A 16,778-nucleotide genomic window follows, 5' to 3' on the forward strand; every position below is an offset into this window, starting at 1 on the left:
CCCTGTTTCCCTGAACAAAACTAAAACAGTTAGAATAATGATTATGTGTATATCATCAGTGGGATTTTGTTTTCATAACATTTAATTGCACGTAAAATTAATTTACAACCAGGAATAAGGTAGGTAGATAAAACCAGCAATTTTAAGGCCCCCGAAAATTCTCTCTTAATTTTTTCTAATTTTACATCGTAGAAGTAATAACATTAACTAAGTAAAAAACTTTAACTGCTATGTTAATGTTGAACCTTAGCTCTATGGAAACATAGACGTCCCCTTAAAATAAAATGCTTGGACGTCCCTGCATAGGAAAATCTAATTAATTGGTATTGCAGCTTAGTAATAATATCATATAAAATGGAGTAAAAAACATAGGTATGTTTTGTTAAATTTGTCATTTGACTCAAAATCGGTGAAAATTTATAAGTTTTGCCAGTAAAAAATAGCAGGTTTTTACTCTCCTAATCACTACAAAGTATACAACCAATATTTACTTCATAGAAAAAATAAGTACCACAATAACTTTCGAGAATAGAAAATATCACAGATAATACAATATAAAGTCACATTACATATAAATATAAAATGATAAAAAAGTGTATACTAAAAAAATAAAGTGCATTTTACAACATCTTTAGAATTTTAAATTTTGCCTTTGTCAGCATAATTTTACTTCTTGTTTTTTTGTACTTTAAATCAATCTTACAATTTGTAAAGTTTTACTTTACGCAAACTCTATAAGCATCAAAATTATTGAAACCGCTATATTACATATAAATCTCAATTACCTAAAGTAAATTAAGATTTAGCAATGGATATAGTATATGTGGATATATTGACAAAAGAAAATTTGTCGTCAATTTAGGTTGCTAATATGGACCTCATTTATTGGTAATTTCGTTCATCCAGAGGAAGGGATGGGGTAACTGGGGTGAATGGGGGTAAATAATGGTGGTATCATTTTTAGTACATAAAAATCTGGTTAAATATCCAGGTAGTCATAAATATTTCATAAATATTGATTGCTTTAGCACTTAAAAATTGTGGAAAACTTTTATGTCTTTGGAAGACATGTGAAAAGTGTTAATTTAAAGTATAAAATCAAAATGAATTAAAACTTTTTTTAAATCTGACAATAAAACATTTAAAGTGAGCAACACTTTTGATTGAAACATTCTTAAGGGATAAGACAATGGCCGATAAAATGACAATGAAATGTCGTCAAATGTTTATAAACAAAATTACCCCTTCTGTTGTATTAAAATACTGGTTGAAACTTGCGTAAGAATCAACCAATCAAAATCTTAAGTTGTACCCAAAGTTTTTAAGCCAACAAATATAATAGTTTTTGGTACCAGTGCAATTTACAGTCCATTGTCCCTTAATTCCCTGAATAACATTACATGTATACAATACATTCTACTTAGATACATTAACATTACAATAAGTAAAGATAAATCTAACATCCATTGTCCCATCCCTACATATCCCAGGATATAATCAATTATACAATATCTTTATAAAAATGCCTTTAAAATCTAAAATATCACCATATTGAAATGGATTATATACAATAACAATATTGCTACAACCAAAATTTTATATTGGATATAGAATATACGTGGATATTATGACAGTGGAAAAATTGCAGTCATTTTAGGTTGCTAACATGGAACTCATTTATTGGTCAGTTCATTCATCAGATAGAAAGGGAGGGGATGAAGTAAGGGGGTGGATCAGGGGTAACATTATTTTAGCCAGCTGGGGGTATCACTTTTTTGAGAACATGAAAATCTGGTATAACATCCATGTATATTTCCATTAGTTTGATCAGTCATAAAGCATTAAAAAAAATATTATTAAATAAAATGGTACATTTCAAAATATCATTTGGAGATCTTTTCTTCATAATTATGTAAATTTTCAAATTAATTTTAAGAATATGATTATTATTTTCACACACTTGTTTTCTATTAAGGACAATAGGTACAGTACATAAGTAGCGCAGCAGGTTTATTTTGAAGAGTCTTGAATAGGTCCCAGGATAGCTTTAGTCTACTTCTTCCCCTAGATGCTAGGGGCGCAACGACTATTAACATGAAAATCGTCTATAATTACTACCTTTAGGGTTCTTTTAAGCTTCAGTATACCTTAATTTTATGAGAATCTACACAAATAATAGACGGACGGACGGACATCCTTGAGTTAGAAAATAGCTGCACTTCTAAAAATCACAATTTAATCATTGGCAACATCAATAGAACACCAGGAAACATTTAGACAAACTCGTATAACAATTAAAACATTCATTTTGACACCAATGTTCTTGAACTAGAAAAGAAAATATACTTTATAATTTCATTTTATGTGATATACCTAATGATTTATAAGTTTTCTTCAACCATAAAGTTTCTCATCTGTATCCACCAATAATAATGCCTTGTATTTCCTCATCCTTGTTATTACAGATCTTCGTGTCACTTGCCTTGCCTGTCAAGATCAAGAATCTTATTAACCCCTGTGTAGACCTGGTTGATAGCCTCATATTCAGTGAGGCCAAGTCTGCGAGCATTTGATATGTCCATGATGCCACCTTTAACATCTGAGTGCTCGCCATGCGTGCCTCGAACTTGCAGCCCAAGTTGTTTAGCCTCATTCTTGACCTAAAAATTGCGCAAATGAAATGTTACATACAATTTAAAAGCAGATTATCTTATTTGTTGCCTTAAAAACTTTGGGTACTTTAACTGAAACTTTATTGTAGGGTTGGGCCGGATACTTTTTTTGCCGGATACCGGATATCCGGCTGATTTCTAATGCTGGATATCCGGTTCCGGCCGTATATCTGGCCAACGTTCGATATCCAGCAAATTACCGGATATCCGGCCGGATAACCGGATATCCGGCCGGATAACCGGATATCCGGCGTCAAAAATCAGCCGAATATCCTGTAACAGGATAGTTTTAATGTCCGGTATCCGGCCGGATATTGAAAATGGCCGGATATCCGGCCCAACCCTACTTTATTGTTTGGTTAAAACTTTTCTCTCATAATTGGGTACGTTCATCAATTTATCGTTAATTGTCTTATACCTTAAGATCTCAGGTGTTTTCAAATAGCAATAGCAATAGATTAATATGGTGAAAGAAAAATGTAAATTAGCTAACTTTACGTCTAGCTAATCAAAGTTAAGTTACTAAGATAAGGATTAAAATTATTTTATAATACATTTAAACAAGAAATTACCTCTGATTGTTTTAAATTATTAAATTTCAGATGAACTGAAGCTCTAAGTGTTGTTCCAATATTCGTAGGACAAAATGTGAGGAAGCCATAGTAGGGATCATGAGCAAATTTTAGGTGGCTTTCCAATATATTCATCGATTCTACTAATCTGAAAAATAACATATTGTAGAAGAATAAACAATATATTTAAGTAATACTTAAACCCAGCTTATACCAATAACGAAATTAATTCGAAAAAAATCTCGAAACCTATTCATAGTTTTCAGCTGTCGATGGGGGGCAACACATCGTAAAATTGACCTCTCCATTTGCCAACCCCCCCCCCCCCCCCCAAATATTATTTTAGATTTATTTCATTTGTTGGTTAAACCTTATAACTGACTTAAACCATTAAAATAGCAATAAGAGCCAAAGTCCTAGAAGATTTGCTTAAATAGGTACATTAACAAAATATTAAATAAATCATGATTTCTGTACCTTTTATAAATAGCAAAGAGATCGCCACCTTTGTCCATAGAAATGATGCGTAAATGATCTTCTTCATTAATCCAGACAAGAAATTTTTCATCATTAGAAATGTAGATACCACGTCCTGTTGGCCAATGCTGGCAGCCCCCACCCCCCTTGTTGAATCTAAATAATTTGGATAGGTATAAATTTGATAAATTATCTCAATAAAAATTGTCTACACAGTCTACAAAAGATGACAAAGTTTTAACTTTTTATCACTGCAAGATGCCTCCATTAACATTTTATTTTATTTCATAAACAAGGATGACAACATTCATAAGCAGCAAAGCACAAAAATCATTGAATAGACAATTAGACAAAGTGAGTTGATAGAGAAGAAATTTAGTATTCATGACAAAAAAAAGAGAGAGAATATGCAAAACTCCAAAAAAAATAACGAAAGGGATAGTTTCACGAAGTGCATTTTTAAAAAAATAGTGAACTGTAAGTTTTTTCTATTTTAAATAACGTAGTAGTGCATAATATAAAGTTATTGATTAAAAAAGATTTGACCAGGGATTTTCATTAAAAATTGAGTTTTTCATTATTATTTTAAACTTCGTTGCATGTTATATATGGCAAAACTTTTTTGTCATAAATACAACTTTAGATAGCATTTACTAGTTAATAGAACTTCAAACTTTTTATACAACAAAATACACATAACAAAGAATGACCAATAAAATATTTAGTATAGTACTTAGAGTAGTGATCTTTTTATATGTCTTAGTAGAATATATTAGACATTGGATAGATATGATTGTGATAAAGAATTTTAACATTGACCTGACCGAAATTTTTTTATTTGACAATATCTAAAAAAGTTTGTGATTTGCAACATAAATTACATGAGAATGGTCTTTTATATATATATATATATATATATATATATGTTGTATGGTTAGTTGGTATTTCCGCGTGAGATAATGTGTATATTGTAAGTAAACCGGACGGTTTTCTTTATTTTTTAAAAAGAATCTATAGAAAACCTGTCCTATAATGAACCGGACGTTATTTTTTATGTTTTTTAAGTAACTTGTCCCAAGGGGAACCTCTGTTTAATTTTTTTTATAACTCTTGTGAAATATGTGGAAAAAGATTCTCTAATATTGGTGTTTTGGCTATACATATTTGGAAAAAAAGACCATTCTCATGTAATTTATGTGGCAAATCACTTTAACTTTTTTAGATATTGTCAAATAAAAAAAGTTTGGTCTGGTCAATGTTAAAAATTCTTTAACATATAATCATACCTATCCAATGCCTAATACATTCTACTAAGACATATAAAAGTTCACTACTCTAAGTACCTTAACTCTTTAAATACACTTCGTAGAACTATCCCTTTAAAAAAAAAACGTTTGCATCTTTTGAAGCAGGGCCGATAAATAGATGGACAAAATATATAGATTAGAAAAGTCATAGGAAAAGTTTTAGCTGCTTATCTTTATTAGCAGCCGAGAAAATTACGGACGAACCGACGGACAGACGAAGTGAATTATAGAGTAGCTACGCTACTAAAAATAAGTACTTACCGATCACAATCTTCAAACATGAAATGTCTGTCTACCAAATCTTTTCTAAATTCTTCGGTCATCTCAGGTAATGAATGGTAGGTTCCAGCAAAGTTCTGTTCCAGGACAGACCTTACTGTCTGCTCCAGATCAATTAAGTTTTGTTTTGTCATCTTGCTATTCAATGGATAGCCTGAAAAAGTAAGTTAAAATAAGAATGAAAAAATCCATAAAAACAAAGATACGATCAAGTCTAAGACATTATTAAATGAAGTATTTTACCAGCCACACTTATTGAATTTAACCAACCGAAGATTTTTTTATCCAATCTTAACCAAACAAATGCCATCTAGCTAAAAAAGATGCGTAGATTTCATTTCTGGCAATCAGAAAATCCGCAGAAATCGAATTCACGAGTTAAAAAGTTTCATTAAAAAAAACCTTACACCAAAAATAACAAACAATAATTATAACGACGACTTAGTTTCTTTTTCCTGTTTAATACGAATATTGAAACTAATTTTCAGGCATGCATGTTTGTTGGTATAGTACTTTTTTTAGAAACCAAAATACAGACATATTTAAAACTACGAAATTGTATATTAGTTACTAGAAAGATTATACTTTTTTCTTGCTTTAAAACAACTTTTTGTACATAAAAACCCGTAATGTCTTCATTATTGACACAAACATGCATGCTGTATAGTTTAAAAAAATTTAGTCAAATAAAATACCTGATTAGAATACAAAGCAAGAAATAAAGGTTATCAACTCCCTATGAACTTTTTGTGTTAAATAGAATTATTATTAAGAATAAAAGAGTTTCAAAAAATAGTAAAATAACAAAATGTTAGGTGAATTATTAATAAGAATAAAAGAGTTTCAAAAAATAGTAAAATAACAAAATGTTAGGTGAATTGTTAATATTAAATCAATCAAAAAATGTTTTACATTCTTATAATTACTTTCAATAAAACATATGTATGCTCAAGAAAGGTTATTTATAATTATGAATTCTACTAGTGTAAAATATATAAGGGGAAATAGTTTATGAAGACTACACAAAATAATTTTAAAAATTACTTATTTTTATCTTTTTTTTTAATCTTTAACAATTTTAATGTTTTTATTATGTAAATATATAAAGTATTATTCAAACTTAAAGGATTTAATCTTTTTCTTTGTAACTTATATGTCTAAACAGTGTAAAAATGAAGTTATTAATTACGAATTTTCAAATCATTAGATTTTAATACAGTTTATTATAGAAATAAAGAATAATTTCAACAAAAAAAAATTGCTACAAAAAGGCTTACTGTATTATTAAACTAACTTAATTGTATAATTGCATTCATTTTGTTTATTTACCTTGAAAAATGAGTGTTTAAGTGCTGCATTGGTTAAAATCAAACCTAAAAGTGCTCTTTATGCAGTGACAGAGTGAAAAAATATATACCTTGTTTTATAGTTTTTGATCTCTTTTTTTTATATATTTTTATCTGATATGTATATCAAAATTTAAAAGTATCTATTTCATTAGATATTCATACTTTGCTAAAACGTCTTGGTTACTTTTTGCACTATATTTGCTCTAAAAAGGATTCTTTATCGGACTTTCACATTTAAAATGAAAGATTTTATGCCAATTATTGTGTTGATTGTAGAAAAAAATAATTATTATTATATTAAAGGCTGTAAAATCTGAAATTGCTGAACCTTTAACAATGATTTATACCAAATCTTTCCAAACAAACGACATTCCTGCTGATTGGAAAGATTCTAATATCACACCTGTCTTCAAGAAAGGATCCAAAAGCAATCCTTCAAATCACAGACCTCTTGCAATGACTCCAATTCCATGTAAAATAATGGAATCTATCATCAAAGACGACATTGTTGCCCACCTTGAAGAACAGAACCTGATCAGATCTAGTCAACATGGATTTACCAAGAATAGAAGTTGTGCAACTAATCTTCTTGAATTTTTTGAAAAGGTTTGTCAAATTTTTGATGAAGGCGATTCTATCAATCTTATCTACCTTGACTATGCTAAAGCATTTGACAAAGTTCCCTTCCAAAGGCTAATTGTTATACTTAAAGCTCATGGCATCAATGGCAACCTTTTGAAATGGATTGAAAACTGGATTTCTGGCCGCAGACAGAGAGTTGTCCTAAATGGTGTGTTCTCAGAATGGATTGAAATTCTTTCAGGTGTACCACAGGGAAGTATCCTTGGTCCAATCCTGTTCATAATTTTCATCAATGATATTGATTGTAAAATACTTATAGATTTGATGAAAAAGTTTGCAGACGACACCAAAGGAGCCCACAAAATAACCAGTGATGAGGACAGAAAGATTATTCAAACAACACTTGATAATCTTTTCAATTGGAGTATTCAGTGGGGCATGGAATTCAATAAAAGTAAATGCAAAGTTATGCATATTGGACGTAAAAACCCTAAATTTGAGTATTTTATTGACAATGTTAAGCTCCAGAAAATTGACAGTGAAAAAGATCTTGGTATTCTAACCTCCAGCACATTAAAACCATCGCAACAATGTCAAGAAGCTGCAAGAAAAGCCAACTTTGTTCTCAACCAGACCCTGAAAGCTTTTCATTACAGAGATAAAACAGTGTTTCTTCAACTGTATAAACGCTATATTCGGCCCCACCTGGAATTTTCTACATTAACTTGGAACCCCTGGACTGCTGCAGATGTTGAAATATTAGAACAAGTCCAGAAGAGAGCTGTAAACTCTATCTGTGGCTGAAATAGCTCAAATTATGCTGATAAACTGAAGGAACTAAAAATCACATCACTGGAGGACAGACGTACCAGATTTGACATGATCCAAGTCTACAAAATCCTCAACAAAGTTGACAAAGTTGAAGAAAACATCTGGTTTACAAGAGCAAATGTTAATTTGGGAAGAGTCACTAGACTAGCTGCCAACCCACTCAACCTGAAGAAAAAACGGGTAAACACAGATGTCTACAAAAACTTTTTTTCCAATAGGGTCATCGACCTATGGAACAATCTACCAGATAACGTAAAATCTGCAAGAAACCTGTACATTTTCAGACTGGCCAGCCAATTTTGAAAATAAAAAACGTACATAACGTACACACAAAAAATACGTTACGTACATAAAAAAAGTAAAAAACGTACAAAAAACGTACATTCCTAATAAAAATAAGTTAAATAATTTCCTAGTTACCTATTATCAATACATTTAAGTCTACTAGCAGCTACCTGTAAAGGAGAACCATAGCGAACTGACAGACACAAGATATTCTATTAGGCTATTACTCTATTTAAAAGAACTAGCGTCTACGCTCCTAAAGGCCTCTAGGGGCACTTGAGGAGGGGAGAGTTGAATTCAATAAAAAAAACATGGATGACAACATACATAAGTAGCGAAGCTCAAAAGTTATTTATAGACATCTGGAAAAAAATTAACTTAAAATCAGTGAGCAATTAAAATTCATTTTTGGGGGGAGGAGGTAGTTTTTTTTCTAAAGTCAATTTCTCTTAGGAGGGTGGATGGTGATACTCTTCCCCAAAATAGTTATAAAACTTCCAAAAACCTATGAGAGGCTATCCTGTTAAGGAGAACCATATCAGTTCCGTTGTTAGCGAGATTCTTTGGTTCAAACAAAGACATCCTGTTATTATGTACAAAGTATAGCCTATTATAAGGACCAGCGACTACGCCCTTAGAGGCCTCTAGAGGAACTTGATTAGGGGGGGGGGGGAGTTGAATTCAAAAATCCATTTTTTTTATTTAAAAATAAAAAGTAAGAAACAAGCATGACAACATCCATAAGTAGCGAAGCTCAAAAGTTATGGATGGAAATCTGGGAACTATATAAACTATACCTAGAGTAGTGTCGTAAAAAATAAGCATTTAACTTATTTAAATAAATTCAGCCCCCCAACCAATAAGCAAATCTCAATGAAATTTAGTGGAAGTATTAAGAATGAAAACTAATACAATTCCTTGAAAATTATAACCGTCTATCAGGAATATGAGTAGAGAAAATCACAAAAACCTATACATCTAGGAATCGATCTAGCACTGCAACAAAAAGACAAACCTTAAAGAAACTTTTTGAAAATATGTAGAATGTGAATTTATTTATTCCCTGAAAATTTCGGCCGTTTATCTTAAATAGAAGTCGAGAAAACCATGAAAAAAAGAAAATCTAGGAATAGATCTAGCACCCCAACCAAAAGGCAAATCTCAATTAAAATATGTAGAATGTGAACTTATTCAATCAAAAAACAGGAGCCGAGAAATTCACTTTTCTCCGATAGCATAATGGACTGACAAAGTGATTATAGAGTAGCTTCGCTAATAATTTTTTTAGTGAGGGAGGGGGGAGTAGACCACCCCCATTTCTGATTTCAATTTTAAAAGAAAGAGAAAATAGGGGAAGGGTGGTGATTTTTTTCTAAGAGTAATTTCTCTTGGGAGGGTGGTTGTACCCTCTCCCAGGACCTATGAGAAGCTACCCTGTAAAGGAGAACCATATCGGTTTAGCGGTTAGCGAGAACCTTCGGTACAAATAAACTGACAGAGAGACATACATCCTGTTATTACGTACTAAGTATATTCTATTAAATAAAGTAGTAAGTTTTTTGTCTGATGCTTAAGTTTTTCATAACTACTTCACACAGTTACCGAGATGGTTTTAGACTATTTTTCTATCATTTTGAATACAGGTTCTTGAAGGGATATGGAAGGACAGAGAAAATAGCCTACAACCTCACAAAGATCATGTCGGTTCAGCAGTTAGCGAGATTCTTCGTTACAGAAAAAAGGATTTATAGGATAAACATATAATAGGATATAGGGTTATTTTGTCTATTGCTAAAGATCTCAGAAAATACTAGTCTTTAATACAAAGTAAATCAATGCCTGTCTGTCTAAAGCTTAAGATCTTGGTAACCGCTGAACAGATAGGGTTGAATCTTCAGGGAATATATCTACTGGTCCTGTGGTAGTATTAGGCTATTTTCTTAGAGTGTGGGAAACCCACCCCCCAAAAAAAATCAACCACCCCTCAATTTATTTTTGTAAACTTAGTAATGCAAATCAGCGGGGTGGGGGAACCCCAACCACACCCTGGGGCGAAGCCTAAATGAAAAAAATAATCAAAATCTTTTTTTATATTTTTTTTGACAAATTTCCAACAAACGATTCTATAAAAGAGGGGACGAAGCCTCTAGAGGCTAGGGGCGAAGCCTCTAATCCTAGTAGAAAGTAAAAAGCTTTAAGTGTCCCTCCCCCAAAGAAAATAGCAAAAAAACATCACAGGACTATTAGGTATATTCCATGAAGAGTAGAGCCCAATAGGTTCAGTGGTTACTGAGATATTAAGCTTCTGATATACAGACGGACAGACATCATTCTACTTTGTATTATAGATAATATACTATTTTTGTAATACTTTTTGTACAAATACAAATAAATATACAAATACTTTTATACTTACATTTGATTCTTATTCTTTAAAAACTGAAGATACCAAAAAATAAGACTTCTTACTCCTAAACTGAGCACCATATGATATCTCGGAAAATTTACCCAAGTATATAAAGAATTTGAAAAAAATTATCGTAAAATCTATTAAAGGGGTAGTTGCATGAAATGCATCTAAACTTGAATTTAGTCAACTGCATATCTCTTTCTGTTCAATAGTTTAAACTAAATCTATAGGACATATATTTCAAATCCATAAATTTAAACTGTAAGTTCTAATAACATATATGCATAATTTACCTACATATTTTCGTACAAAACATACAAATTACTTTTCTGCTAATATTTGATTCTTATTATTTTAAAAAAAACGTAAAACGTACAAAAATACAAATTTCAAAATACGTTACGTACACATATCAAAATAACGTCCAGAACGTACACAGATTCGATGCGTAACGTACAAAACGTACACTCTGGCCAGTCTGCATTTTCAAGAAAGAATATGACAAACTTTAAAGACTTTTAACAAAACCGTTAATGTGAAGAATATTCTATTAGTGGTACTTATATCTGTGATAAAATTAACATGTTTTGATGTTGCCCTAATATTCTCGATATGCTCCAGTAGGGGCCATGAGAATTATATAAACATAAACATATTTATATGCAATTTTCTATAATAAAATGTGAGAAATGCCTTTTTTCACATGTAGGGCGAAAAAAGTAACACTGAAAATATTTTTTATGTCTTAAGCATGTCCTAAACTCATAGATAATAAACTTTCATAAAAGATTTATTTCAGAATATGTCATTTAAGGCATAAAATTAATTTTGCAAATTAACATTGCAAATGTTTGCCAATAACTTTTAAAAATGATTTCTGCGGATTTTCTAATTTACATGGGTGTTTTCTACACATTTTCCTCTTTCTAAAAATGCCTTCCTCATAAAGATTGGCTTCCGGAAAGTATATACTTTCTGAACATGAAATGTGCAGCTTCATACTAAAGTAATAATATTTTTGTGTGTTTCTGATTTTTTAGGTAAAAAGTTCAGCATACCTTCAATAGATCTTGCAATTCTAATTCTGGTAGAAATAACTTCACTGCCAAACTTTCCAATAGTATTAACATTACCCCAGGTATGGTTGGGTTGGCCAACAAAATCTTCTGGAAGGTGGTGGTAGTCTTTAATGATTGGCAACAGAAGTGACTAAATGCGAATATTAATTGCAGAATGACCTCATAAATTAAAATTACAGTGAACTTTTTATGAGACAGACATTAAGTGAATAATGAATATTATGGAAAGAAAAATTATTACTATACAAAAATAACTAAGTTTCCTTTGAGGTGAGGATATTAATAAATTCTCTTGTATTCTTAGTTCAACTAAAAATCTTAAATACTATCGAATTCAGAGATCTAAAGGAATAAGACAATTGCCGATAAAAATATATGTATCTCCAATGCTGATACACAAAACTACCTCTTATGTAGATTACAATTAGTAGTTGAAATGTTTGGACATTCAACTTAAAAAAAAACTTACGAATCAAAATTCAATAAAAGTTACCAAAGATGTTAACCCAACGAAAATGAAAACGTAATTCCAAAACTTTGGAGACTAGTGTAATAAACAGCACATTTTTCCCTTCTATTATCATTGCTTTGGTTCTGGTTAATTAAAAAATGGACGATGGACGTTAGTTATACCTTGAAAGTATGATAGGACTCGGTATCTGGAACCAGGACACCAACACTAGAATCTGGGTTGGACAAACCTATTAATTATAAACCACATTATTTCATAAACTATCTATTTTTACAGAATTATAAAGATATTTAAATTTAGTCTCATGATTTGTTCAAAAGTTTGGCTATTTGTAATCTTTAGGTAAACATTTTTAGGTACTAAAAATGTTATAAGATTTTATAAGTCATTCATGCTTTATAGGTATAAAATATCATTAGCTAGGTATTTTGATAAGTTTATTAAAATTATTGTTTGTTGAAAGTAGGAATATTTCACCTGTTTTTACAACGTCAAAAATGGTTGAATGAAACGAGCTTGTCATTTGATGTTTTAAATCCGCAAAAATTTCTGGAGTCAAATGTTTCTTTAGTAATGAATTAGATTGAATTTGATTGTTCAGGTACTTGGTTAGTTTGTCCTCTAGCGCGGCATTATTCAGAACCGACAGCTGCTCATCTGCTACCTAAAAAGACAAGAAAATAACTCCTTAATGAAAGTAAATATTAACTTACCTAGGTACCTACTTAAATAAGGAATTTGTCGTACTAATGTTCGTTAATTTAGTAGGAGGTGTAATCAGGGTGTAAGATTTAAGTAATAATAGATCTATTTTACCTGGCTGATAACAGAGTTGACTAAAGTGGCAAAGGTACAGTTACACTTGTTATATTCCTCTTCTGTGAGAACAGCCTTGTCGTGCAGATACTTGTGACTGGCTAGCAGATGGATTGTGTATCTATCAATATATTTTAGAGTTTTTTAAAAGAAAAAAAAAAACACATTAAAATGCAATAAAAGCTTACATAATATTTACTGTTAGCAGTATGGATCTGTTCAGTAAATATTAAAATCTAATTTGAAAGAATTTCTTTTTAGATTAGGTATTGATTTGAATGAAAGAAAGAGGGAGGTAGGTTGTCCTAAGACTTAAAAACAGTAGTAGAACGATAATATTCACTAAATGTGTGTATTCCTTATGTTTTGTCTATAGTTCTTTTCAATAAGGAATAAGCATATATTTAGTGAATATTATCGTTCTACTACTGTTTTTAAGCCTTAAAACTCACAATTTACGGAATTTTAGGACAACCTACCTCCACCTTTGTGGATGTCAAAACTTTGTATAAAACTTTCGTTTTTACTTTAGTTATAGATAGAGTGGCTTCGCAACCAAAATATCTGTTTTACCTTTTACTATAATCCTGCCAGTTTTGTTGATACAGCTCTTTATCCAGAGCCTCTACCCCAAACTCTGTGTACACCCGGTGCACAAGTCCTGGACGTGGTACCAGGATCTGTTTGGTGGGAACCTCTCCACCATTGTAATACCATTCAGACGGGTGGTAATCCCTACACAATAAATTTCATTCGGTGGCGTACACAGGGTATTGCCAGGGAGGTGTAAATAGTAATTTGGTAGAAAGGAGAGCCTCTCCAATTTCTTAAATAAATGGGAGCGTTGATAATTCCTGCAACGCCCCCCCCCCCCCCCCCTAATTACAATAATACATCTCAAAGCAAAGAAGGGAGAAAAATTTCATAAACAAAAAAATGTAGACAATAGGTAGTATCTTGAATAAAATATACGAAATTTTTGCCTCCATCGTTTCACTCAGTCAAAACTAGCCATTTAATGGATTAAAATGCATATGTCTAATAACTAGTTTGTATATAATCTAAAAAATCTTAAAAAAAAACTCTCAAAAAAAATTTCAAAAACAAGTATATATAAAATAATAAAATTTACCTGTAACTCTGTAGCCAGAGTTTTAGAAACCTGGCATTCTTGTGCGCCACAATCACTTGATTTCCTGTGTAGGCTCCTTCGGGCCAACCAATTGCACATTCGTAATGGCGGAAGCTATTCAAACTCTTTACTACAAACACGTCCCAATCTGAAATATTTTTAGATTAAAGATTTTTATGTGCTCTGATAAAGTGATGCTCCCAAGCTGGCTACAATAACGACAATTTTATCCAACGGCCCCCTTTACCCCATCCCTTCCCCTCTTATTAGGTGAAGGAACTGACCAATAAATGAGGTAAATTTCAGCAAGTTAAATTGACGACAAATTTTCCACCGACGTATATCCTAAAATAATATCCATTTTTCTAATAATATTATATACATACCTAGGTAAATGCCACCATATTTAGAAAGAACTTGTAGCCTAGCCACATCAGCAGCGTGGTGCACTATGGCAAGCTTTACTCCAAACACATGACTGGGCTGGGGGAGATGCTGGATAACCAAACCATCACCTTCAAAATTAAAAAGTTCATAACTAGAGTTATTTTCTACTATTAACACAAGCCACGCAATTTGAATTTTAAAAATGAGTGTATTTTTTCAATTTTGCACAGTCACACCCTTTAAATCCATAAATCTTCGAAAAAAGGCCTTTGGAAAACCCGGTTTTTAGGGCATAATTTGTTGAAATAATCATTTTTAAATATTTGAAACTTAAATGTCTCATAATAGGTTTTCCAAATATATAAAGCATTTTACAAAATAGATTTATTTTCTATGCATAATTAAGTTTTTTTTAAATTATTTCTCTTGAATGACCCTGTAGACTGACAGACATAAGGTACCTTAAATATATAGAATTGTATTTCAACTAAAAATAAACAAATCCTTACCCATCACAGATCGCAGCACCGTCAGATACTTTGACTTTTCCTCCATCTTTACATTTGTATGCAACATCATATGTGATGGCCTATGGTAATGGATATAGAATAAACGTGGATATTATGACAGGGGAAAAATTTTCGCCAATTTAGATTGCTACCATGGATATCACTTATTGGTAAGTTCGTTCATCCAGTGGAAGGGGTATGGGATGGGGTAAAGGGAGTGGATGAGAGCGATCATTATTTTAGCCAGCTACAAGTTTTACTTTATTAGAGTACATGATAATCTGGTGTAAGATGCAAGTAATAATATATCCATTCCTATGGTTCAACCAGGCACTCAGCATGCACACAAACATAACAAAATCCACATCAGTCTTGTCAAAAATGATAAAATGAATAATATTGGGGACCAGCAGCTTCCTTGAGCCCACGGTGTTGTTAAACCCGGAGAAATCATAGTTGGCCAAAGTTCTGGAGGAACTGAGATAACTGGTTTCTAATTTAACTAGATAGATGATCAACAAGGCTGATATTAGCAGAAGCAGCGCAGCAAACCGGTTCTTCCGCATTTTATTTTAAAGGGGGGATGGGGGTTTGCGGGGAGGAATTTTTGGGGGTTTATCTGAAATATAGCGTGTATAATAATAATTATGTGTGTTGATAATTAACAATGTTAAAAGTGTGAAGCAAATGAACTAAAAAACATGAATTTATTTATTTAGAAGAAGAAGTGAAATTTTGATAGAAAAAGCTTTTGCAAAAATTGAAAGCCCAAATGCGACACACACAAAATCAAATACTTATGTAGCAGAATCAAAACAAGATTGTTTATTATAATGAAAAGCAAATCACATTTACAATGAGTATTTGGATGGGTTGATTATGATTTTTTTTAAATATTATTTTATGTACATAATACTTTGCATATATTTAGCATACAAAGTTGAATATTAAGAAGCAATAACAATGTAAAGTTAGGATGAAAATGTCAAAAAGTTCTAAATCTATTTTTTTATTAAAATCTGTCTGAGCATTTTAGTTGCATTTTTGAGTTACCACAGAGTAAAATGCTTTTATATTTATAAATTACAAATGTTTATGTTAGAAAAGTTAAATATTTACATTGATATGGTTAATTAGACAATTTGTAGTAAATTTTTTTTGAGAAAAAAATCATGAGATTCGTCATAAACTCTCTGATAAATTACATAAAATACACCCCCTCGCTGAAAACCAAGTTTAAATTTTCAAAGCACCTAAGTCAGGCCTTAAAATGAACATGAAAATTCAACTTTGGGTAACTACTCACAAATTCGAATTGATCACACGTTGCAACTCGCAGATTCTTAAATATTAAGATTTGTAATTACCTTTTCAATTAAATTTTTTAAAAATCTTATAAGTCTTTAGTTCTTGCACAGAGTTCAAACTCGGTTTCCAGGATTGGTTAAAACATTGATATTTTCAAGAGATTATAAAATTACCTATGCTTTTTTTTGTAAAAAAAAATTACCTAAACAATAAATGAGTTAACATGATGGGTGAACAGAACATAAAACTTTGGGATGAACATTAAATAATAATCAAATAAGCTCAGAAAATGTGCTAACATACAACATAAA

At 31.3% G+C, this 16,778-nt stretch overlaps 1 protein-coding gene across 2 annotated transcripts; it reads right to left on the minus strand.

Moving 5' to 3' along the window:
• Nucleotides 1-1,900: 1,900 nt before the first annotated feature.
• Nucleotides 1,901-15,775, minus strand: LOC145321351 (arginine kinase-like). Of its 2 annotated transcripts, XR_013880253.1 has the most exons (14): nt 15,474-15,775; nt 15,160-15,238; nt 14,650-14,778; nt 14,264-14,411; nt 13,705-13,866; nt 13,132-13,252; nt 12,793-12,979; nt 12,477-12,544; nt 11,823-11,973; nt 5,290-5,461; nt 3,722-3,877; nt 3,245-3,392; nt 2,233-2,660; nt 1,901-1,967 (listed from the first exon to the last, which is right to left on the minus strand). XR_013880253.1 is itself a non-coding variant. In XM_080162874.1 (13 exons), exons 1-13 carry the CDS (start codon nt 15,723-15,725, stop codon nt 2,475-2,477), a joined length of 1,959 nt encoding a protein of 652 aa, XP_080019000.1. In that variant the 5' UTR covers nt 15,726-15,775; the 3' UTR covers nt 1,901-2,474. The 2 variants fall into 2 exon arrangements, 1 of the variants encoding a protein (XP_080019000.1); XM_080162874.1 differs by having other exon boundaries at nt 1,901-2,660.
• Nucleotides 15,776-16,778: the final 1,003 nt, after the last annotated feature.

The sequence above is a fragment of the Acartia tonsa genome, chromosome 1 (genome assembly GCF_053477335.1).
Source record: "Acartia tonsa isolate MP-2025a chromosome 1, ASM5347733v1, whole genome shotgun sequence".
Lineage (NCBI taxonomy): Eukaryota > Metazoa > Arthropoda > Copepoda > Calanoida > Acartiidae > Acartia > Acartia tonsa.